A 24,335-nucleotide genomic window follows, 5' to 3' on the forward strand; every position below is an offset into this window, starting at 1 on the left:
TTTCGTCAACCTTTTAGGAAAACAAAAAATGATATTGTTATGATACAATAAAGTTTGTTCATACTTACCTGGCAGATATATATATAGCTGTATTTTCTGAAGTCCGACAGAATTTTAAAACTTCCGACACACGCAGTGGTCGGCCAGGTGGTTAGTACCCATTCCCGCCGCTGGGAGGCGGGTATCAGGAACCATTCCCATTTTCTATTCATAATTTTTATTTCCACTGTCCCCTGAGGGGAGGTGGGTGGGTACTTGATTATATATATCTGCCAGGTAAGTATGAACAAACTTTATTGTATCATAACAATATCATTTTGTTCATGAAACTTACCTGTCAGATATATATATAGCTGAATCCCACCTTTGGAGGTGGGAAGGGACAGAATAGAAGGATTTTGGGAAACAAATGCATGCAGATGATTTACATCTTGGTTCCACCTGTTAGCATAGCTGGCTTCGTGGTTACTGCCACGTAAGTCTGCTTGTGCTACTAGAGTTGCCAGCGAGGGTAGAGACCTAAATAGCTGGTGTACTCCAGATGATCTGTCAACAGGGGCGAGACCACGACGTGACTAGACCATATTGACCATACCATGAGGGCTAAGAAGTAAAATAAATATAAATATATATATATATAAATATATATATCACCACCTGACCAACCTAGCCAAAGTTAAGGTGTGTTAACTTAAGGCTTAAGAGTTAAGAAGTCGCCGTTGTCGGCGACTCAACAACTAAATTAAGAGCTCTTCCTAACCATTTTCTACAGGATAGGATGAGTGGTACTTCTTGCCCCCAGGATTGTGTCGCAGACACGTATGGCCCTAGCGAGCAGCAGATCTCATATGCCATCTTCACATCTCGCAGGGAGTGTGAAGTGAACACAGAGTTGCTTCGCTAAAACATGGTACTCAGGATGTTGCTGAGTGCCATGCTCTGTTGAAATGCTTCCGAGGCCGCGCCCTCACCTCGTGAGCATTCAGATAAAAGATTTCAAATCTTTGTGCAAACACAATGAAGGAGCATTTTTGAAAGAACTCCTTAACACTAAAGCCAGGCTGTTCTTCGATATGGGCAAGTCTGGTCTTTTTCGGAACACTGCAGATTGCCCGATTGACTTCGACTTTCTTGAGTTTTATGTAGATAAAACTTGAGAGACCCGACAGGGCACAGGACTCTCTCTGGCTCCTGCCCACTAACTTGTGCCATCCTTGCTTCCAAGCTCCTGGCCCAAGGACAAAACGGGTTACCCATTCTTAGGCCACAACGGAAGGGTTAGAGAGCACACCGCCTTGTGTTCTCTAAAGCCAAAACTTGTGACGATGGCTTAAAATCTCACTAACCCTCTTTGTCGTATCTAGGGTGGTTAGAAGAAGGCCTTCCTGATCAACAATGCAAGAAGTTAACAGGTAGGAGAGGTTCGAATGCTTTGACATCAAGAACTTCAGACTACGTCTAAGTTCCATATTGAAAGCTTCGATCTGGACATGCACAGTCAGTCCGTCTGTACTAAAGTCAGGTGACCGACCAGTTGACCAGTCAGACGAATCAAGGACAGCAAGGCTGTACCCTGAAGACCATAAGCACTATTCTTCGCTGAAGGATGATGTCTGGACTGCCTGGGCGATTCAATCTAAGCAAACCTTGGGGGTGTATCAACGCAACCCAACGTCGTCAGCGAATCAACTCCTGACTCGAGCTTCTGGTACCAGGAGAAAGGAGCGAGGAGCAAAAAGGCGATTCAGTCCCGAAGGAAGAATGCCTGACAGTCCAACCTGGTCTCATGTTACACGATCATCGTGTATAAACGCAACCGACTTCGTCAACAAGAAACTCAGGGCTACTATATGTCGCCTGATCTCGCACGAGTGTCTGACTCCGAGAAAACAGGTGAGACAAAAAGTAGATGGTGAGCGAGGTTCGAGATTCCACAGAACTCAAAGATCGTGAAGGGCTTTGTTGTTTGACAGACGCAAATCTCTGAGCCCAAAGGCCGTCAACAACATATTTGCCGTATTCTTTAATAGTTGTGACTGCCAGCTTATCCCATTCTTCAGACGGAAATGGAAGACGGTAATCTTATTCCTGTCAACATCTCGATAGCCTGAACGTAGTCAAGACTCAGAGCGGAGAGGTTATAGGTACCTTTCGAGTTAGAGTAGACCGACTCTCTCGAAAAGGTCCTTGGAAAGTGAACTAGGAAGTATGTGACCTCTGTGAATCCAGATCCTGAAGGCCAACATGGGGCGATCAGCGTCATTGTCGCTCCCTGTGACGTCATAAATCCTCTTATTACATTTCCTAAGCGATTGAAAAAAGGGGAAAAGAGACTAAATATCCATCCCCGTTCAATATCATAGGATGGCGTTTAATGGTACCGATCCCGGATCGAGAATAAGGGAGCAGAGAAGAAGAAGCCTCTTCGTCCTCAACATATCGAAGAGAAGAATGAAAGGGCGTCCCTAAAGTCTCCCAAAACTCTCCAACTTACTTCTAAAGAAAGATTCCACTCGGAAGTCAATAGTTGCTGCCGTCGATCGAGACGATTCGTACGGACTTTTGCAATCCGGTAACGAACCTCTAGAGGATCGTTACATTCTACGCCTGTTGTTATAATAGGCTTTCTCGTAAACTCGAACAGGGACCGAGAGAAGATACTTCTTAAGATATGAGAGAGCTGTGGAATATCAGAGTTGATCTGGACCACTGGTTCCCAAACTCGTTACGAGGACTGGAGGGACTACCGAATCGCTTTTACTTCTTTCAGATTAAGATCCAGGACATCTGAAACCCTATCCAGATGTCCGGCACCTTCTTTCTATCACCTCAGGTGATAAAACGCACTGAGAGATGTTCAGAATCATTCCTAGATCTTGAATAATATTTCAGTTTCCCGGTAGGAAAAAAAACTGTGGTCTGAATTGCAGTCTATTCGGGGAAACAAACTTCTTCAGGAAGGAAATGGTCCCCAGCAAGCTCATCCATTCCCTCCCCGAGTATGCTTACTTCCCTAATAGGCTGCGCTTTGCCTAAGCAGGAGAGCATATAAAAGTGCAATGTTGCGGTAGACTCGTAGTTCTATACCGTGCGGTAACGAGCACCGAAAGGATTAAGAGATAACTCTGTTGAACATAGTAAGGCAAACGAATGCAACGTTTATTCATTCACGTAAGAAATCCCCTCAATCTTAGGCTAAAGTCCGTGATTGTAGGGCAGAGTTACAGTTAGTCAGTCAATCCCGCAGGAGAGACGTAACCGCCAGCAGAGATACGGTTAGTCAGTCAATCCCGCAGGAGAGAGAGACGTAACCTACGGCGCATGACAGCGCCCGATCGTTACTGGCTCGGTTGGACTGGAAGACAGACACAGCGTGACAGCAGCAGCCAGCAGCTTACGAACGTCGTCTCTTAACTTTATGTCTGAGTTGCCAGCTACCCTATTCTACGAAGAAATAGGTCCGTTATTTTTGAGCCGAAAGACTCTCAAAAGCTGGTATATTTAAGCGAAACAGAAAACGCTAAATATATAGATGCGTTTGTGTCGTCAGAACACTACCATACAACGGTAAAAGATAAATCGGAAACTCCTGGAGGCTGCAGGGAGTAACGATTAAATGTCCTTAAAAATAGACAATAGACCTCTCGGTTGCCATCCGAAGAGGTAACTACAGCAAGCGTATATGACTTGAACCAACCAGAAGTAAAATAACGCAAGGCAAAATATGAAATTATATCACAATAAAGTTTGTTCATACTTACCTGGCAGACTATATATAGCTGAATTCGGAAATACAGCTACATACATATCTGACAGGCAAGTTTCATGAACAAAACTTAAGAGAATCGAAGTCAGTCAGCTCAAGCTTCTTATGTTACTGGACATAAGCGTTCATTGACGTAGTCTACAAGTCTATTTCTTGTACGAGTCTGCGAATGACGAATGAGAGCTCTTCCGAATCTTGTCAATAAGAGCTTATTCGCTTACGCAATATCAAGTTAATGAGATTTTTGTCAATGAAACTAACAACCCATTTACGGGACAAAGAGATATTTTGTCAATGAGGGGATACCCACTTACTTGACAAAACGAAAAAGTATATTGTCAATGGGGGAAAGTCACTGAATTGACAAAACGTAATCCAGGGAGTCAAGCATTTAATTTTTCGATTCCCGTCTCAAACGAGGAAGGGGCAAGAATCCTGTAAAGAGACTGGGCTTACGGCAGGTGAACGACCATGTTCAATTCGCATCGTAGTCCCGACTAGAAACTAACAAAATCTATCATCTGAAAAACCCTTTCAGATGGGCTAAAAAGCTTGCAAAATTATCCTGGGAAGAGGAAGAAACTCTCCAACCAGCTTCCTCTCCCGTATCACAACTAATGCCTGCTAAAGCTTAAAATTTATTGGCAGTATGGCAAAGGAAGTCCTGTCTTGCGGCTTTTCCTGAAGAGCGTCCTTTTGATGAGTGCCTTTGCAAGAATCCCACTGAACGTTGCCGAGAGTCCTGACGTGCAGGACATCGAGCCTTACATAACCCGTAACTGCCTTATCGCAAAGTCTTGACTGCGGTAGTGGCAACTTAAATTTATTGGCCGAATGGCAAAGGTTGCGGTAGAGCAAACGAGATCTTCCCTTGAGCTTTCCTTAACTCCATCCACCTATGCGAAAAGCAATATTAATTGACAGAGACCTCTTGAATTCACGAAACCCGATGTCTTGCTTTGGGTTCTTTCCGAAAAAGAAGAAGAAGTTGTCTGTTCACTTTAAACTTCCTCCGAAGCACTGCCTAACTTCACATTCTTTGCAGGTGAGGTAGAAGGTATCACCGGAGGTAGAGGTAAACATTCTTTAGGCCCATATCTGAAACAAGAGCTTGAAGAGTTCAACAGAAACGTTCAGCCAGGCGACACACCTGGCGTGCGCTGGTGCACGCTCGGCGTCCACTGGCGCGCGCTCGGCGTCCACTGGCGCGCGCTCGTGGCGTCCACTGGAACGCGCTCGGCGTCCACTGGAGCGCGCTTCGGCGTCCACTGGAGCGCGCTCGGCGTCCACTGGCGCGCGCTTGGCGTGCACCCGCGCGCGCCTGGAGTCCATCCGGGCGTCCGCTCTCAAAAGCTTCCTGCTACTATGACTTCTTTTACGTATTTCTCAGTGGAAAGACGGACACGAGTTCAGGAGCGACGTTCGCCTTCTTACTTCTCACTGAAACGCATAACGAGAGAGAGAGAGAGGACGTGAAGCGTCCCTCTTCTATAAAGCTTCTATTTAGAGGGCGCGAGTCCTTCCGAAAGCTCCAACCCCTGCATGGGGAGGACGCTTCGGAGGACGAGAAGCAATCTTTCAGGATTCGTGCACACGCGCACGCACTTTGGCAGTTCGGGGATTTTCATCAGAAACTGCCGAAGGCACGCCAGATCGGTGGGGGTTCCTTGTAACCCTCCTTAGGCTTTCGACATGCTCCCTCCCGGGTCCTGGGAGTCAAGCAGAGGTCCCGGGCCTAGAGGCGAACGAGGCCGATCTGACGCACCCTCCACTACACAAGGGGTATCACTGCACTTCACTTTTACTCTCTAAAGCAAGCACTTTCGATTCTAAAGATATGAATCGAAAGAGTATCAGAGAAAGGGTAATTCCTCTACAGACACTGCTTAGGGCCCGAAGGCAACACTGCAGGGTTAGGAGTAACAATTACAGAAGTAGCACTTCACAGCAATGAGAGAGCGAGCACCTCTCGTAGACATATTCATAGCCCGTAGGCCATACTCAGGGTTAGGCAAAATAAAGTCTACAGGAAGGTTAGCAGGTTCACTACCCTGACTTTTGTTACTGATTAATTGCGTACATACGAATCATACGTCTTCCTTACGGAATTAGACATGTTTACTGATTAATTGCGTACATACGAATCATACGTCTTCCTTACGGAATAGACAAAGTCTCACACTCCTTACATGACAAATCTCAACAAAGAAGCAAGACCCATACCCCTCGTACATACCAAGTGCGGATCTACCGAAGCTTTCGGTAGCCACACCCTATCTTTGCAGACAACCCCGTCTGAAACTAGCCTAACTAGATTCAGATATTTTATGCAAAAATGAATCAATTCAAATCAATTTAAGATAGCGTATGCCTAGCCACAAATCCCAAGTAATAAATCAAAAGACAATTAGGATACTTAGCGGCAATGAAGTTTCCAAAATCCTAAGACGGAGGTACTGAAAACAGGTGTTTTCAGCACCAGCGACAGAAAAATTATGAATAGAAAATGGGAATGGTTCCTGATACCCGCCTCCCAGCGGCGGGAATGGGTACTAACCACCTGGCCGACCACTGCGTGTGTCGGAAGTTTTTAAAATTCTGTCGGACTTCAGAAAATACAGCTATATATATATCTGACAGGTAAGTTTCATGAACAAAAAATGTCTTAATGACACCCATTGGTCAGCACCTGAAACTACAAGTAGGTTTCCCTCACTTTTCCTGTAGTTTAGAAATTGGCTGGAACTGTCTCTGACAAAACTAGTTCTGTGTCATAAATGATGTCTGTCCCATCACAAGCTATCAATCAGAATCATCTCAACACAGCAGGAGAAAAAGTAGAAAACATAAAAGATGCCAAAGGAAGCATCAAAACTGAAAATAAAGATACAGGACCAATACATGCAGTATTTTGAAAATCTTCTGACTGAACATAACAGATGAGGACGTTAAAATGTCACCCCAGACGATGAAAAACAACAAAGCCCTATGAGGAATAAAAAGCAACTTGATAAAGCAGCAGGATAGCCAGTAATCCATGAGCTTAATAGAATATGTTAAAACCTGATAAGGAGAGATAACACAAGAAGAATGGGAAAAGAACCTGACAGTGATAAGATTGCTTGTGCATCCTATGAAAATATGAATGAAAGTGATGGAAGAGAGGCTGAGAACAATTGCTAAAAATCAATCCCTGTCAGTGCATTGAACCCTACAAAGGGAAAAGCTGATGCAGAAGTTTTTTAAGTTGATGAGTCACAGATGAAGCTGCTTTATAACTTACTGTAATCTCATCAGATCCCGAGATAAAATACAATTTCTGATGTTTTATTAAAGATGTCCAAATAGTCCATGCCTAAGTGAAAATAAATCATATAAACACTATATACCACAACTCACAAGAACATGACAAAAAATTTCCTGAAGTGAAAATGGTAACTATTTTTTGAGATACATTTTTCTTAATAAACAGTAGCTTTTGGCTACCATAGCAGTGACCCACTCAGCTGTAACCATAAAGATTTTGTGAAGACCATAAAGGAAAGCAACAGTAGTCTCTGATGGACAGAAAAAATACAGAATATACAAACACAAAAATAACAATTGTCTATACAATAATTCGCTCAACTGATTGATGAGTGATCTGTTCTTTGAAGTGGTATATTCCACTCAATAATTCTTTCGTTTTCCAGTCTCACAAAACAGCAACAAACCACTTCATTGATCAGCTCACTCATTTGCTAAGTGACAAGTTAATGAGTGAATTACCTAACTGTACTAATTACTACCCTATTTTTAAGTGTTTCCTGTTTATGGATATTTTCTTTCAACTTTTTCTACTTCCAGCTTATGAGGACTACTTCATGCTGTATTTACAAAAATATATCCAATGAAATAAATGTGGATTCTCATTGGCAGTAAATAATTTAATACAAAACATTAACTGTAATTTCAAGCATTTTTAGCAAAAACAGAAGAACAGGCTTGACAAGCTAGTATTATCTATTATTGAATTTCATGTACTACTACGTATATCTCTTTATTCCTTTTCCCAGTACAGGCAGTCCCCAGGTTACGACGGGTTCGGCTTATGACGTTTCGAGGTTAAGGCGCTTTTCAATTATATTCATCAGAAATTATTTCCAGGGTTACAACACATGTTCCAGGGTTACAATGCCTACAACAGTCATCTGGCAGAAGAAATATGACACCAAAAATGCAAAATAATCAATATTTGAAGGTTTTTTATGCAAAATGCAATAAGAATGCAGTTTACATAGTTTTGAATGCACCCAAAGCATTAAAAGTAAGGTTTTCTTAGGATTTTTGGTGATGTTCCGGCTTACAACAATTTTTGGGTTACAACACGTCTCAAGAACGGAACCCCTGTCGTAACCCGGGGACTGCCTGTACTCTACCTGTAAAGAGTAAATATAAAGAATTTTGTCATGCAACACTAATTAAGTAACCTAAATTGCATAAGTTTGCACAAAAATGGCTATCACTACTAACCCAGCTAAACCAACAACAGTCACATAGCATGCAGGTTAAACTCCTTCACTGCTATACGTAACCTCAAGAGTTACAGCCACAAAGCAAAGCTATGAAATTTTATTCAATCACCTGTTAATTGCATCATATGCTTCCTTTGTTCCAATAATAACTAAGGCATTCACTGCAGCGTATGTTGGTGCCAAGTGCGAATACTGTCCCGGTCCCCCACCAAAGCCACCAGTTGGATTTTGACAGTGACGTAGAAAATCTACAACTTTTGCTGCCCAGATTCCTTCCTTTCCAGTCTCACATCTAAGAGTTCCAATGCATGGAGAGCCCAGTATACAAACCATGGCCGACTAGCATCTAAAACCTAGAAATCAAGAAGGACATTAAAACAGATTTGTAAATTTAAAAGTTGTTGGCGGCCACTGACAGTCTATGAAGCCCAACAATGTGCCTTGGCAAAGAAAAAAGTCACAACTTCAATATAATTTTTTTTGTATTGACACCGATTCTCAAACATGATTGAGAAATGACCAGATGCACCTGGTCAAGCAATTAACTTTCATAATTAGAGATCATTTGTAACTAATTGGCTAATTCATTATTAGAAGCATCAGACTAACAGCATTAATACATTATTTTGCCAACATTATAAGTTAACCTACAAAGGCAAAGTCAGTAGGTTAACCCTTTAACGCCAATTGGACATATCAAACGTCGACGAAAATTGTCTGTCGGGTGCCGAACCGGCATACGAAACGTCGACGAAAAAAATTTTTCTAAAAATTCGCGGAAAAATAGTTGTAGGCCTACTAGGCGAAAACTTTTGAATCACGCACCTTGTGGGATGCTGGGAGTTCACGGATCAAGTTGTTGCTTTGTTTACAATCATTACACAGGCGCGCAAGCGCGAATTTCTCTCTTCTCGCACTAAAAAGCATCAGCGACACATCTCAAGAAATTATTTCGTCCGATTGTCGTAATGTTTGCACCATTTTAAATTAGCCGTTACATAAAGTTTTATCTATGAAAATGTGTGCAATTTCATGTAGAATACAACCAAAAACAACCCATGGTTGTAGCTTTTATCAGTTTTGAAATATTTTCATATAAATAATGATAAGTGCCAAAATATCAACCTTCGGTCAAATTTGACTCGACCGAAATGGTTGAAAAACGCAATTGTAAGCTAAAACTCTTACATTCTAGTAATATTCAATTATTTACCTTTATTTTGCAACAAATTAGAAATCTCTAGCACAATATTTCGATTTACGGTGAATTTATGAAAAAAAAAAAAAAAAAAAAAAAAAAAAAAAAAAAAAAAACCATTTTCCTTACGTCCGCGCGGTAACTCTTCCGAAAAAAATCAGACATTATTTCGTCCGATTGTCGTAATGTTTGCACCATTTTATATTAGCCGTTACATATAGTTTTATAAATAGAAAAATGTGCGCAATTTCATGTAGAATACAACAATAAAACAACTCATGGTTGTAGCTTTTATCAGTTTTGAAATATTTTCATATAAATAACGATGTGCCAAAATTTCAACCTTCGGTCAACTTCGACTCGACCGAGATGATAAAAAAAACGCACTTGTAAGCTAAATCTATTACATTCTATTCAATCATTTACCTTTATTTTTCAACAAATTGGAAGTCTCTAGCACAATATTTTGATTTATGGTGAAATTATGAAAAAAACTTTCCTTACGTCCGCGCGGTAACTCTTCCGAAAAAATAAAAATTGTTTCTTCCGATTGTCATAATGTTTGCACCATTTTAAATTAGACGTTACATAAAGTTTTATACATGAAAATGTGCGCAATTTCATGTAGAATACAACTAAAAACAACCCATGGATGTAGCTTTTATCAGTTTTGAAATATTTTCATACAAATAACGATAAATAGAAAAAATTCGACCTTCGGTCAACTTTAACTCGACCGAAACGGTCAAAAACTGCAATTGTAAGCTACAACACTTACAGTCTAGTAATATTCAATCAATTACCTTCATTTTGCAACAAACGGAAAGTCTCTAGCACAATATTTCAATTATGGTGAATTTTTTTTGAAAACAGCTTTTTTTTACGTCTGCGCGTTACGAATTCATGCATCATATTGTGATAATATTTTCTCTGTGTTTCTGTGATCGTTTTACAATTTTTTAAATACCAAAATCATCACAATTTAGTTTACAATACAACGAAAAAATATTTAACTCATTAGCTTTAACCGTTTTGCTCAGAGCGTGATTTGTATACAATTATATATCAATTTTTTTCGCGCTGTCATATATTCCAATATTCATATATGATAATGATATTTTTTTCATTTCTGATGGTTGCATACTACACTTCAGGCAATGAGAAAAAAAGGAGCCAAAAATTAACTCTTAATCTTGAAAATTAAGCGTGCTGTGATTTTTTGAAAAATACTTTTTTTCCGCTTCGGCGCTCATTCGCGAACGCCGCCGGCATACGGGAGACACTTTCGGAAATACCGGCAAGGCGTTTCAGGGTTAACAACAAAGGCTGACTGCACAAGTCAGCTCTAGGTCAAAGCTGTGTCTATGAAAGTGAAACTTACGGTGCAACCTTCTGGAAGATTTGCCAAGCCTTTCTTTAAGTAGTTCACGTGTCGTTCTCTGTGTAAAATTGGTCCTTTCGTAGATTCATTTGTGGTTTTAACCCAGTTGTATAATGCAGCAACAGAACATTCAACTTTTATCTGAAAATATATGAAATTAAAAAAAAAAAAAAAAAAAAAAATGGCATTTGCAGAGCTGAAATATGACAAAATTTTAATTAATTTGTATTCTTCATTACTAACAAACCCTCGGTGTTAACATAAGGGGATTTTCTCCAGCGCTTTTGCTGGTGGTCCGGTTTTGGTGGTAACGGGATAGAATATGGCCAATAGGGAAAGAGAGGTGGGCAGAGCCTGACCCTTTTTTCCCCCCTAGCAGATGCTGTGAGCCTGTGACTGACACTTCAGTTCTCTCTTAACTGCCTTCCAAGCAAGACAAGCAATGTCTTTCTCCCTAACAAGCTGGTTGTTTTTAGCACTTCTTGCCCATTTTACACCTTGGCATTCTCGTTTTTCATTTTCTTTTCTATTTGTGTGATTCTGTTATATTGTGCTGTGTTATATTATTTAACAAAGTGTTAAATAATCATTTTTTAAAATCAACTGCTTTCTTAACAATGGGAGGTTTCTTAGTCTGTCAATAAGTACTGTTCTCTTGAATTATCAAACCTAAACAAAAGCCATAAGCAAACCAAAGGATATTACTATATAGTATGTTTATTAGGTAAGGTAAACAATCAAAAGTAGAAATGCTTGTATCAAACTAATAATGTGACATTTTAACTGGAAGTCATATGAAAAGAAATCTGTTTTGTTCCTTGTGTCATTAATCTTGTAGGTAACATCACAATTTTAGTGTCTGATTTTTGGGTAACTTTTTCTGCAAGATGCCCATGATTACATACATTATTTCTGTAATATTTTCTTTTCATATGTTCATCTGAACAACTTCTCTCCTAACCACCTCTTGTGCAAATGAATAGTAGCAAATGATGCATCAGTTACAACTGACCTTTATACACATATGCACCACAATGACCACATAGTAATAAGTGATATGTGTTCTAATAGTCATAATGTACTATTCTACTACTATCAGTGTACCTTTTCAGAATCATAAACATTCAACTGCAACTGAATATCCACATAAAAATCACATAGTGATGACTAATAAGACTCAGACTTAAGAGAATATCATTATTGAAATAATTTAATATGTGGTAGATATGCAAACTGAAAAAATTCAATCTCTTTCATGACAATACATATACCACAAAATGTAAAACTTACATATTACTAGGTATGTATATGTAATCAATGTCGTATTCATCAAGAATGATTTCTCTGATATAATAGTTGCCTCTTTTGCATTAATAATATACCCTAATAATATAAAGCCTATAGTAGATAGGCTATATCCTACCAATCCACCTAATGTAGAGCAACATGTCCTCCCTCGTCACGGGGCCAAAATCTCAGGCAAAGCAGGTTCCTCATATATATATAGACCTTACCTTACCCACTATGGTCGGTCCTCACCTAACCTAACTTAGGGCGACATGGCCTGACCTGGCCATGGTGGGGGCCGGCACAAAATAATAATAATAATAATAATAATAATAATAATAATAATAATAATAATAATAATGGAGTTTGGAATAGAAAAATGCGCCTTAGTCAACTTACAAAAAGGCAAAGTAACGAGAACTGAAGGGATAAAGCTTCCAGATGGGAGCCAACATCAAACACATAGATGAGACAGGATACAAATACCTGGGAATAATGGAAGGATGGAGATATAAAACACCAAGAGATGAAGAACACGATCAGGAAAGAATATATGCAGAGACTCAAGGCGATACTCAAGTCAAAACTCAACGCCGGAAATATGATAAAAGCCATAAACACATGGGCAGTGCCAGTAATCAGATACAGCGCAGGAATAGTGGAATGGACGAAGGCAGAACTCCGCAGCATAGATCAGAAAACCAGGAAACAAATGACAATACACAAAGCACTACACCCAAGAGCAAATACGGACAGACTATACATAACACGAAAGGAAGGAGGGAGAGGACTACTAAGTATAGAGGACTGCGTCAACATCGAAAACAGAGCGCTGGGGCAATATCTGAAAACCAGTGAAGACGAGTGGCTAAAGAGTGCATGGGAAGAAGGACTAATAAAAGTAGACGAAGACCCCAGAAATATACAGAGACAGGAGAAAGACAGAAAGAACAGAGGACTGGCACAACAAACCAATGCACGGACAATACATGAGACAGACTAAAGAACTAGCCAGCGATGACAATTGGCAATGGCTACAGAGGGGAGAGCTAAAGAAGGAAACTGAAGGAATGATAACAGCGGCACAAGATCAGGCCCTAAGAACCAGATATGTTCAAAGTACGATAGACGGAAATAACATCTCTCCCCATAAGGAAGTGCAATACAGAAAAATGAAACCATACATAGCAGTGAATGCCCGGCACTTGCACAGAACCAGTACAAAAAGAGGCATGATTCAGTGGCAAAAGCCCTCCACTGGAGCCTGTGCAAGAAACATCAGCTACCTTGCAGTAATAAGTGGTACGAGCACCAACCTGAAGGAGTGTAGAAAACGATCAGGCAAAGATCCTCTGGGACTATGGTATCAGAACGGATAGGGTGATACGTGCAAACAGACCAGACGTGACGTTGATTGACAAAGTCAGAAGAAAGTATCATCATTGATGTCGCAATACCATGGGACACCAGAGTTGAGAGAGAGAGGGAAAAAATTGGATAAGTATCAAGATCTGAAAATAGAAATAAGAAGGATATGGGATATGCCAGTGGAAATCGTACCCATATCATAGGAGCACTAGGCACGATCCCAAGATCCCTGAAAAGGAATCTAGAAAAACTAGAGGCTGAAGTAGCTCCAGGACTGATGCAGAAGTGTGTGATCCTAGAAACGGCACCACATAGTAAGAAAAGTGATGGACTCCTAAGGATGCAGGATGCAACCCGGAAACCCCAACCACTATAAATACCACCCAGTCGATTGGAGGACTGTGATAGAGCAAAAAAAAAAAAAAAAAAAAAAAAAAAAAAAAAAAAAAACAAAAAAAAAAAAAAAAAAAAAAAAAAAAAAAAAAAAAAAAAAAAACAATAATAATAATAATAATAATATGCTTATTTCAGCTCAGGGCCATATACATTGAATATGGCAGTGGCCGCTCCTGGTCTGGAATCAGGCTGCACAACCATTGTAAAGTTTTACCACTAAGATCCCCCAGCCAATTCGGGGCACGGCACCCTAAGTTAGGTTACGGATTTAGTGTCTAGTTAAGGGCAAAACACAGCATTCTAGGAAAGGTTTTAGATTTCTTAAGTATGCGCTGTCTCCCTGCTCTGCATTCGTCACACAATACTCCCCAACTATTGCAAAATAGGGGTAGATCTATATTACTATTCCGCGGCGGCCTCGACTATGGCAGTTGCAGTTATTCTATACAGTTTTACCTCCTGAACAATGTGATGGTAATTGCTTCATAGCAAAGAAAGATAAAGGAAAGGAAAACGCATTTTCAAGAAATTCTGCAATAAGGAGGCTTTCGCGCCCGTGTTGGAGGCGCCTGTTCTCGTGGTTGTTCTGGAATCGTTGGACGTATTGTGGAGCGCAACACGCGCCTAAATGTCGGGAGAAACGCAGCGAAATATGATGCAATATTCAGAGAAGAAATGCCCTGCTAGAGGTTTTGAGGAGTTCCTGCCTTTCAAGTATCAAGAGTAGACTATTATTTTCTGCAATACAGAGTTAAGAGGGCGTCTGCAATCGCCGTTCTCCTTTTGTGAAGTCATAGCTTCGAGTCACTAAGCCGGCCAGCAAGTATTTGAATTAGCTCGCTGTTCCCCCAGTTCATGCAGTGTAAGATTTCATTTTTTTATGTAAATAGGAGATACCATTCTGCATTTACCTTTGTTAGTAAGCTTGTAAATAAACCCTGGTTGTGTTAGTGTTTCTTTCTATATTCGTATCCCCAGTTTCGACTGTTGGTGATGAAATTTTTTTTGTTTTTATTTATTTCATATCGAACCTGAAGCAGACCTCTCTCTCAAGAGGCCGTAACATTGTACTCTGGGGGAGTAGCCTACGGCGAACGTCACAGGCTCCCGAGATTACTAGAACTTCTAAGAAGACTCTCGACGGAATATTGCATCATATTTCGCTGCGTTTCTCCCAACACTTAGGTGAATGTTGCACTCCACAACACGCCCGACAATTCCAGAACAACCGCGAGAACAGGCGCCTCCAACACGGGCGCGAAAGCCTCCTTATTGCAGAATTTCTTGAAAATTAGTTTTTCTTTCCTTTATCTTTCTTTGCTATGAAGCAATTACCATCACAAACAAGAATTTTAAGTAATATTTATTCGGACGACTGCAATTAACCCCCAAGGGCTTGTACTAAACAAGCCGAAATACATTTGACGCCCCAATTCCTGGTGGCTTTTGTATTCGTGGGGACGAAAGATGCGGTCATGCGGAATGCTTATATAGAAATACCCAAAATAGGTAGTGTACCTACTAGGGTACACAACTGCAGTCGATCCATCGTCATCGTGTGGCTCGGCCTTATTCACTCTATATTTAATTGGTGAAACAAGAATACAATTATATCTTAAAGCATACCATTAAAAAGATTGAAGTTTCATCAACATAATGTGATATATGAAAGCCCCATACGAACTAAAATAAGCATGTGAGCTCTTCATGAAATATTTTTCAAGGCAGTTATGAAATCCAATATGGCGGCAACCGCGTGACTTGCCGTTCGTAACCACAGACAATCCACCATCTTTCCCAGCCTTCCCAGAACTCATTTGAACAATGTTAGCGCACATATTTAACGTTTACTGATCTAACTCAAGATTACAGTTGTAATCAGCACAATAAAACATTTTGTTGCCTATATTAGGGAAAGTATGAAACTTTTTATTCCCAGGGTCATGGTTTGAACTGAAATTCATTTTTACCTTGTAATCGGTGGTTTTAACCTCACTGCCATCACAACTGAAACTCCACAGTGCTTATTTGATTGTAATTATACACATTTTGGTCTTTTCACTCCAAATTACACTTTAAATTAATAATCATGAATATGTATGTAAAAATATTTATGCAATTCATGATCTTATACTGCCATTTAACTATTTATTTAAATACGTTTATTATCTAGTGCATGCTTCTTCTTCTACTAAAAATCGTAGTTCCCTTGGATAAGTAGTGGTTGGAAGTCGGTGTTTACGATTGTTGTGATGAAAGTGCCCCAGCGTATATGGGTACAAGTGGTGTGTGGATTTAGCACAGGAAATGGGAAGTTTGTTGACACAAGCGACTCCGCAAACCTCGAGATGGCGTCAATCTTCGAAACATTTTTAGTTGTAAGTAAAAATTTCGAAAGCATCATGGGGGTACATAGTGTGCACTGCGTTTGGTCACACTTTTCATTACCCTCTGTTTAATCTTAAAATATGGCCTTAATTTCTAACTTTGGAGAAAATACTTACTTCGAAAGGGGAGTTAGAGGACTCGAGCTGTTCCTCTCACCACCAACAATTCATGATTAATGACCATCTCCAGTGTCAGGACGTGTTAAAGTAATTTTTCGGAGGGTGGCCACAAACGTGGTAGTCAGTGGGTTGGCCAGTCCAGTCGGTTGTTTACCCTATATACCTAGGGTAAACAACCGCGGATGATCTATCGTCATCGCGCTGGCCAGGCCTTATTCACTTGATATTTATTTAACCCTTTAACGACCAGAGATCCCGTTTGGGATCTTTAAAACAGCTACTTTCGGGTAGTCGTGGTGAACAAGTTTGAGCTTGTATGAAATTGATGCTTTGGCAACTCATAGCTACACTCCTCTGCTCTTTGAATCAACCAATCAGAAGCCGCCAGGCCCTTGCACAAAAGCTGGAGGGCCTTCGACAGACACCGCAGTCGTGCGCAAGTTGGAAAACAGTGAAGACGTTGCCGCAGTAACCTCCAAGTCCCCCCCCACCCCCCCCCCCCCCACCCCCCCCCCCCCCCCCCCCCCCCCGAACTTCGTAATCATGGTAAGGTACACAGTGACTGTGGGATAGTGAAGCCTAGTGATATACTTACCTTCGATGTTGGTTTGATGGGCTGTAGTGTTACTGACGTCGTAGTGACCAAAAAAAAAAAAAGTATAGATCCCTTGCGGGATACTTCGGTCGTTCTTAGGCGGACCACGCTCATCCCATGAGGATGTATCGACCGTAAACGGTTACAACGGCCAGTAGAAATACGACGTCGAAGTAATTTTTTTAGTGCTTGTTTTAGCATTTGTGAATAATTTTAACAATATTTCTAGATATAATAGTGATGATTTATAGATGTTAGGCTCATGTGCATATAAATTATTACCTTACAAGGGATTGAATGATAGGTTTTTGTTAGGGAAAGTTACATTTTTCTTTCATTACATGATTTTAAAGTTGTTTTTTATTTTTGCAGTTTCAAAGCAGTATGTTTTATGGGCAACGCAATGCTGCATTGGAGACGTCAGGAACGTGTACCATGGGTAGCCCCTGACGACGCTGAACGGATCAAGTGATGTCGAACGTGAGCCCTTTGGACATTGACAGTGATGACGACGACCCTACCTACGTTCCTGACGAAGGCCTTACTCAGAACGATGCCTTTGACCCTCCTAACTCTAGAGGTTAGTATGAGACATCCTTAGAGAGAGAGAGAGAGAGAGAGAGAGAGAGAGAGAGAGAGAGAGAGAGAGAGAGAGAAGAATGTTGTAAACATTGTATTTAAAGTCTCGTTGTTATAAATGGGTATTTATTTAAATTTGTTGCCCTTTAAATGGTTTGTAAACATTGGGTATTTTTTTAAAAAAAAAAAACTTATTTGTTTACTTGCATACTCACTGACATACACGTGCACACACACATGCATACTCACTTGACATACACATGCATGCGCACACACACATTTACTGTTTTACTATGTTACTTTATTCTTGTTTCAGCTCACAAGGTCAATGTTGTTGTCCCTCAAACGATGCCTATGGAAGAGGAAGGTGAGCCTAACCCTAAGAGGTCTCGTGCTGATGAATGGAAGAAGGAAGACATTGATATCCGTGCCCTGCCCAACTTCATTCATCAGAAGCCTGACTATTTGAGGGAACCTTATGAAATATTTTCTCCCAGTTCTTCACAGCTGAATTGAGGGGACACATTGTATCAATCCAACCTGTACTCAAGACAGAAGGATGTAGGCAGGCAACTTCCACATGTCAGAAGAGATCTCATGGTTTTCCTTGGCCTCATCGTGTACATGGGCCTGGTTCCTCTCCCTAGCATAGTTGACTTCTGGGCCGTGAAGACCAGGATTCCTCAAGTTGCAGACTTCATGTCCAGGAACCGCTTCAAGGCAATTCGATCTTCCCTTCACTTCAGCGACAATGACCAGGCAGCTGCATCCCAAGATCGGTTCTTCAAGGTGAGAGTCCCCTTCACCAATGTCACCAGAGAGTTCCTGAAAGTTCCTGAGACTCCTATCCACTCCATGATGAAGTGATGGTCGCCTATAAGGGCACAAGGGCTGGTAACCTTCGCCAGTATGTCGCAAAGAAGCCTGACAAGTGGGCTTCAAGTTGTTCTGCCGCTCCAGTGTGGATGGGTTTGTGCATGATATTCTCATGTACCAAGGGAGACAACCTTTGTGAGCCACCATACTATGCTATCTGAAGAGGAGAAAGCCATGTCTGTAACTTCCAAGTTTGTTGTCGCCTTAGTGAATACCATCAAGGACCCCAGAAACTCAGCAGTGTATGCAGACAACTACTTCACAAGTATAGGGTTGGCCAAGTACCTGAGATCACAGTATGGATGCCGGTATGTAGGCACTGCCAGGGAAAACCGAGTTGGTCATCCTCCCCTGACGTCTGTGAAGGAGATGAACAAGAAAGCGACACAAAGGGGGACACTGGACTATGTCTCTTCTGATGGCATCCTTGTTGCAAGATGGAAGGACAACAGCGTTGTGACAATCTTGTCCTCTGATGTTGGTGTGGAGCCCATGGGAACAGTGGAGCAGTACGACAGGGCAGCCAAGAAGAAGGTTCCCATTCCTTGCCCATCTGTCCATCCAGATGTACAACAACCGCATGGGGGGCATTGACAAGAGTGACATGTTGACACACCTGTACAGGACCCCCTTCAAAGCAAGAGGTACTACATGAGGCTCTTTGCTTACCTCCTTGACTTGATCATCTGCAACGCCTGGATTTTGTGACAAGAGGATGCCTGGCTTTGCAGGAAAACCCCAAGCCGCTCAAGGACTTCCGTCTGGATATCTCCAATTGGCTCAGAAGCTTCAAGTCGTCAACCTTCAGAATAACCAGGAATTCTCTTGGCACCAGAAATTTTGCTTTGCCAAGAAGGGGCCAACGGGCAGTTGTGCCAAGTATTGAGACACGCCAGAATGCCACTGCCCTACACATGCCAAAGCATGTCCCATGAGGCAGACTTGCAAGTTCTGTTCTGGTGTCAGGCCACATCCACAGATCCCGCTGGATGTGTTGAGATTGCAAGGTGGCCCTTTGCCTTACTGAAGAAAGGAATTGTTTTGCTTTGTTCCATAAGATTTCGAAATAAGTTGTTTGTTATGAGAGTTGTTTATAGTGTTTTGTCTATTTTTATACTATTTTTGTATTATTTTTTTTTACAGTGTTTTGTGTATTTATATACTATTTTTGTATTAGAGTTTTTTTTATAGTTTTCTGTATTTTTATACTATTTTTGTATTCAATGTATACTTATTTTTTATATTATTTAAATTGTAAAGCCATATATGTGTTTCTATTATACATTGTGGAACAAAAAAAAAGTGATTCATCAATAATAATCATATGGTTTTTGTGGGCGAATCAACATTATTTATAAACCTTGAAAAAGTTGCCCGCACGGCCCAATAGATCCCATACGGGATGAGCGTGGTCCGCCTAAGGTCGCCCGAGGCTCCCATACGGGATACTTCATTGCATGTAATTATTTCGCTTACTTTGGAAATTTTGTAAAAGTGCACAAGAGTAAAAAGGTCTTGTATTTACTCATACTATAACATACTAAAAGGATTTTTTTATGTTTCCCATAAAACCCAGAGTGGACTTTAAAGGGTTAATTGGTGAAACAAGAATATAATTACGTACAACTTTAAGCATACCATTCAAAAGATTTAAGTTTCGTCAACATAATGTGATAAATGAAAGCCCTATACGAACTAAAATAAGCATGTGAGCTCTTCGTAAAATATGTTTTCAAGGCAGTTTTGAAATCCAATATGGTGGCAATCGTGTGGCTGGCCGATCTAACCACAGACAATCCACCATCTTTCCCAGCCTTCCTAGCACTCATTTGAACAATATTAGCATATACGTATATGTAACGTTTATTTATCTTACTCGAGATTGCAATTGTAATTAGCCCAATAAAAACAACATTTTGTTGCCTATATTTGTGAAAGTATGAAACTTTTTATTTCCGGGGTCATGGTTTGAACTGAATTAATTTTTAACCTTGTAATCGGTGGCTTTATCCTTACTGCCATCACAACTGAAACTCCACAGTGCTTATTTGATCGTAATTATACACATTTTGGTCTAAATTCAATCCACATCGCACTTGAACTACGTTGCTGTTCCTGGTTCCCAAGCACTCACTCCACAAACACAGTTACAAGCAGCAGACGACTACATGTTTATGAGGTGCAAAGCTTTATTCTCTTAATTGTTTACTTTACTCATTGTTTATTTAAATCATGTTCTATTATCCCTTTTTTGCAACCAAATTACCCCCCCAAAAACCCACAGATACGTATTTCTGAAGTAATGAGCAGAAGACAGTAAAAAGACTCATCGTTGCCAATCTAGTGGAGCTTCACACATACGCCGATACATTCACAAACTGTTTCCATGAATTGTAGTTGTCATAGTAATACAGTAATGATAAATTGCTGAATAATGTATATATACTACAAATAGATACACTAATTTAACTTATTTCCCCGGTTTTGTGTAAGTCTTATACCCAGTTTGGAGGGTAAACACATACCAATTGACAACACTGATAAACAATTCAACAGCGCAAAACACTGGAAAGAATGCCGTAGTCCCCTTGAATAAGTACGACCTAAGTGCTGGTAAGAGGTCAGGGTTACGATTGTTGTGATGAAAGTGCTCTAAAAACTTCGAAAGCGTTTTGGGGTTGTGGGCACTGCGTTGGCCACCCTTTTCATTAACCTCTGTTTAAATCTTAAAAATGGCCTTAATTTCTAACTTTGGAGAAAATACTTACTTCGAAAGGAGAGTAAAGGTCCTGAGCTCCTGTTATCACCACCAATAACTCATGACTGATGACCATCTCCGGTGTCAGGACGTGTTAAAAAGTACTTTTTCGGAGGGTGGCCTAGCCGTGGTAGTCGGTGAGTTGGCCAGTCCATGAGGTTGTTTACCCTACTACTAATAAACCTAGAGAAGGGCCTGGTTGGTAAGTTAGGTAAGTATCCTAGGCTTTGCAACGAATGTAGGGTAAACAATCACGGACGATCCACCATCATCAAGCTGGCCGGGTCTTATTCAGTAAATATTTAATTGGTGAAACAAGAATACAATTACGACTCTAAACATACCATTCAAAAGATTGAAGTTTCGTCAACATAATGTGATATATGAAAGCCCCATACGAACTAAAATAAGCATGTGACGCTCTTCGTAAAATATGTTTTCACGGCAGTTTTGAAATCCAATATGGCGGCTATCGTGTGGCTGGCCGGTCTAATCACGGACTGTCCACCATCTTTCCCAGCCATCCCAGCATCATTTGAACAATGTTAACGTATATATGAACGGTTATTGATCTTATTCAATATTGCAGTTGTAATCGGCGCAATAAAACAACATTTTTGTGCCTATATTAGTGAAAGTATGAAACTTGTTATTCCCGGGGTCATGGTTTGAACTGAATTCATTTTTACCTTCTAATCGGTGGTTTTATCCATACTGCCATCACAGCTGAAACTCCACAGTGCTTATTTGATTGTAATTATACACATTTTGGTCTTAATTCACTCCACATTGCACTTGAACCACGTTGCTGTTCCTGGTTCCTAAGCGCTCACTCCACAAACACAGTTATGAGCATCAGACGACACTGTTTTATGAGGTGGCAAAGCTTTATTCCCTTAATTGTTTACTTTACTCATTATTTAGTTTTAACTTTACATGTACTTTTGGTTATTTCAAAATGTTTATTTAATTCATGTCTATTATCCCTTTTTTGCTACCAAATTACCCCGAAAAATTACAGATATTTCTAAAGTAGATACAATCCAATGTTTCTAACATTGTCGTACATCTGGCTGCTGAAAACCATCTCGGAGCAGACGACGATTAGTGATTATATATATATATTTTTTTTTTTTTTTTGCTAGCACTTTTCATTGATTTAAGTCTATTAGTATTTTGATTTTTTTAATAATTGTATGCCAGAAATAAATGTAACCTTTAATGTTTGCATGCTAAGAATGGCAAAATCATTGTTGCCACATTAGTGGAGCTTCACACATACGCCCGATGCATTATCATAAACTGTTTCCCATGAATTCTAGTTGTCATAGTAATGCTATAATGATAAAATTGCTTTAAAACTATTTATGTATATAATTTCAATACATAGGCTAATTTCACCAATTTCCACGTTTTGTGTAAGTCTTATACCCAGTTTGGAGGGTGAACACATACCAATTGGCAACAGAGAGAGAGAGAGAGAGAAAGGAAGGTGAAGGAAGGAAGAAGGACAGGGGTGGCGGTGGAGGGTAGGTGGAGCTTTTTACGTGTGTTTGTATCCATTTCTGGATAACAGGGTTTTTGTCTCTTGGTACAAGGACAAGTGTCGTTATTCTTTATGTTTAGTGACTCACGATACCCTTAAAAATTACAGCACTGGGTGTAATACACTATAGCAAAATCTCGTTCTGATACGAGTGTTCGTTGCAGAAATATTGCCAAAAAACGGCCCCATTAATTTCTTATGGTGCGAAAACAGACAGAGGCTCAGGGAGCGGAAGCGATTGCGTCACACTACGGTGGTAATCCGGCAGTAAAACATCTTCATATATCCAAAAATTACTAAATAATAAATATATATATGCACATTACAATTATAACAATCTGCATGAATAACTGGTACACTGTTCTGCAAGAAAGTTCAATATAGGGTAAAAAACCGTAGGGTCCAGAGTGGACCATGTACGATCAGCTTGGACAATCCCAAAACAAGTACTACATTATAACGCGTCCTGACATCGGAGATGGGCATCAGTCGCGACTTCTTGTTGGTGAGAAACGGAGCTAAAGACCTCTACTCTCCTTTCGAAGTAAGTATTTTCTCCAAAGTTAGAAATTACGGCCAATTTTAAGATTTAAACAGAGTAGTGAAAACGGTGTCAAACGTAGTGCAAATCTCACCAAAACGCGTTCAACATTTTTACTTACAACTCGAAGTATTTAGAAGATCGATGCCATCTCGATGTTTACGGAGTCGCTTGTGTCAATAAACTAACCATTTCCTGTGATAAATCCGCACAGACGCTGGGGCACTTTCATCACAACAATCGGAAAACTTTTCCTCACTGAGTAAACAACTGTTTTGTAGAAGAAGACAACAAAGAGTGAACTTCGATAATTTTTTAAATAAATAGAAAACATCAATATTTTACATATTTATGATGATTAATTTGAAAATATTCGTTATTGAAAAAGTAACTCGATTCTGACTCAAATTTAAGTAATTATTTTTTGGAATTAGAACATTCTTTTAAGAATAACGACACTTGTCCTTGTACCAAGAGACAAAAACTCCATTATGCAGAAATGGATACGAACAAGCGTAATGAGCTCCACCTACCCTCTCCCTCCCCTCCACCACCACCCCTTTCCTTCGTTTGTTCGCCTTCCTTTTTCTCTCTCTCTCTCTCTCTCTCTCTCTCTGTTGCCATTCGGTATGTGTTGACCCTCCAAACTGGGTATAAGACTACACACAAAACGTTGAAATTGGTGAAATTAGGCTATGTATTGGAAGTATAAATACATAAATATTAAAGCAATTTTATCATTATTGCATTACTATGACAACTAGAATTCATGGAAACAGTTTATAATACTAATGAAACGGCGTATGTGTGAACCCTCCACTAATGTGGCAACGATGATTTTGCCATTCTTAGCATGCAAACATTAAAGCATGCAAACATTAAAGGTTACATTTATTTCTGGCATACGGTTATTAAAAAAATTCAAAATACTAATATAGACTGAAATCAATGAAAAGTGATAGCAAAAACAAAAATTTTTTTTTTATATATAATTCACTTATCTGTAGTCGTTCCTCTATGGTT

General features: G+C 40.1%; 1 protein-coding gene across 1 annotated transcript in view; it reads right to left on the reverse strand.

The window, feature by feature from the left end:
• LOC135207886 (protein farnesyltransferase subunit beta-like) overlaps positions 1–24,335 on the reverse strand; it is a 43,252-nt gene that overhangs the window by 17,107 nt on the left and 1,810 nt on the right. The window contains 3 exon segments of the mRNA XM_064239787.1: positions 8,390–8,544; positions 8,547–8,633; positions 10,860–11,000. Of these exon segments, the coding sequence (XP_064095857.1) occupies positions 8,390–8,544; positions 8,547–8,633; positions 10,860–11,000 (383 nt within the window).

This window comes from Macrobrachium nipponense, chromosome 11 (assembly GCF_015104395.2).
Source record: "Macrobrachium nipponense isolate FS-2020 chromosome 11, ASM1510439v2, whole genome shotgun sequence".
Lineage (NCBI taxonomy): Eukaryota > Metazoa > Arthropoda > Malacostraca > Decapoda > Palaemonidae > Macrobrachium > Macrobrachium nipponense.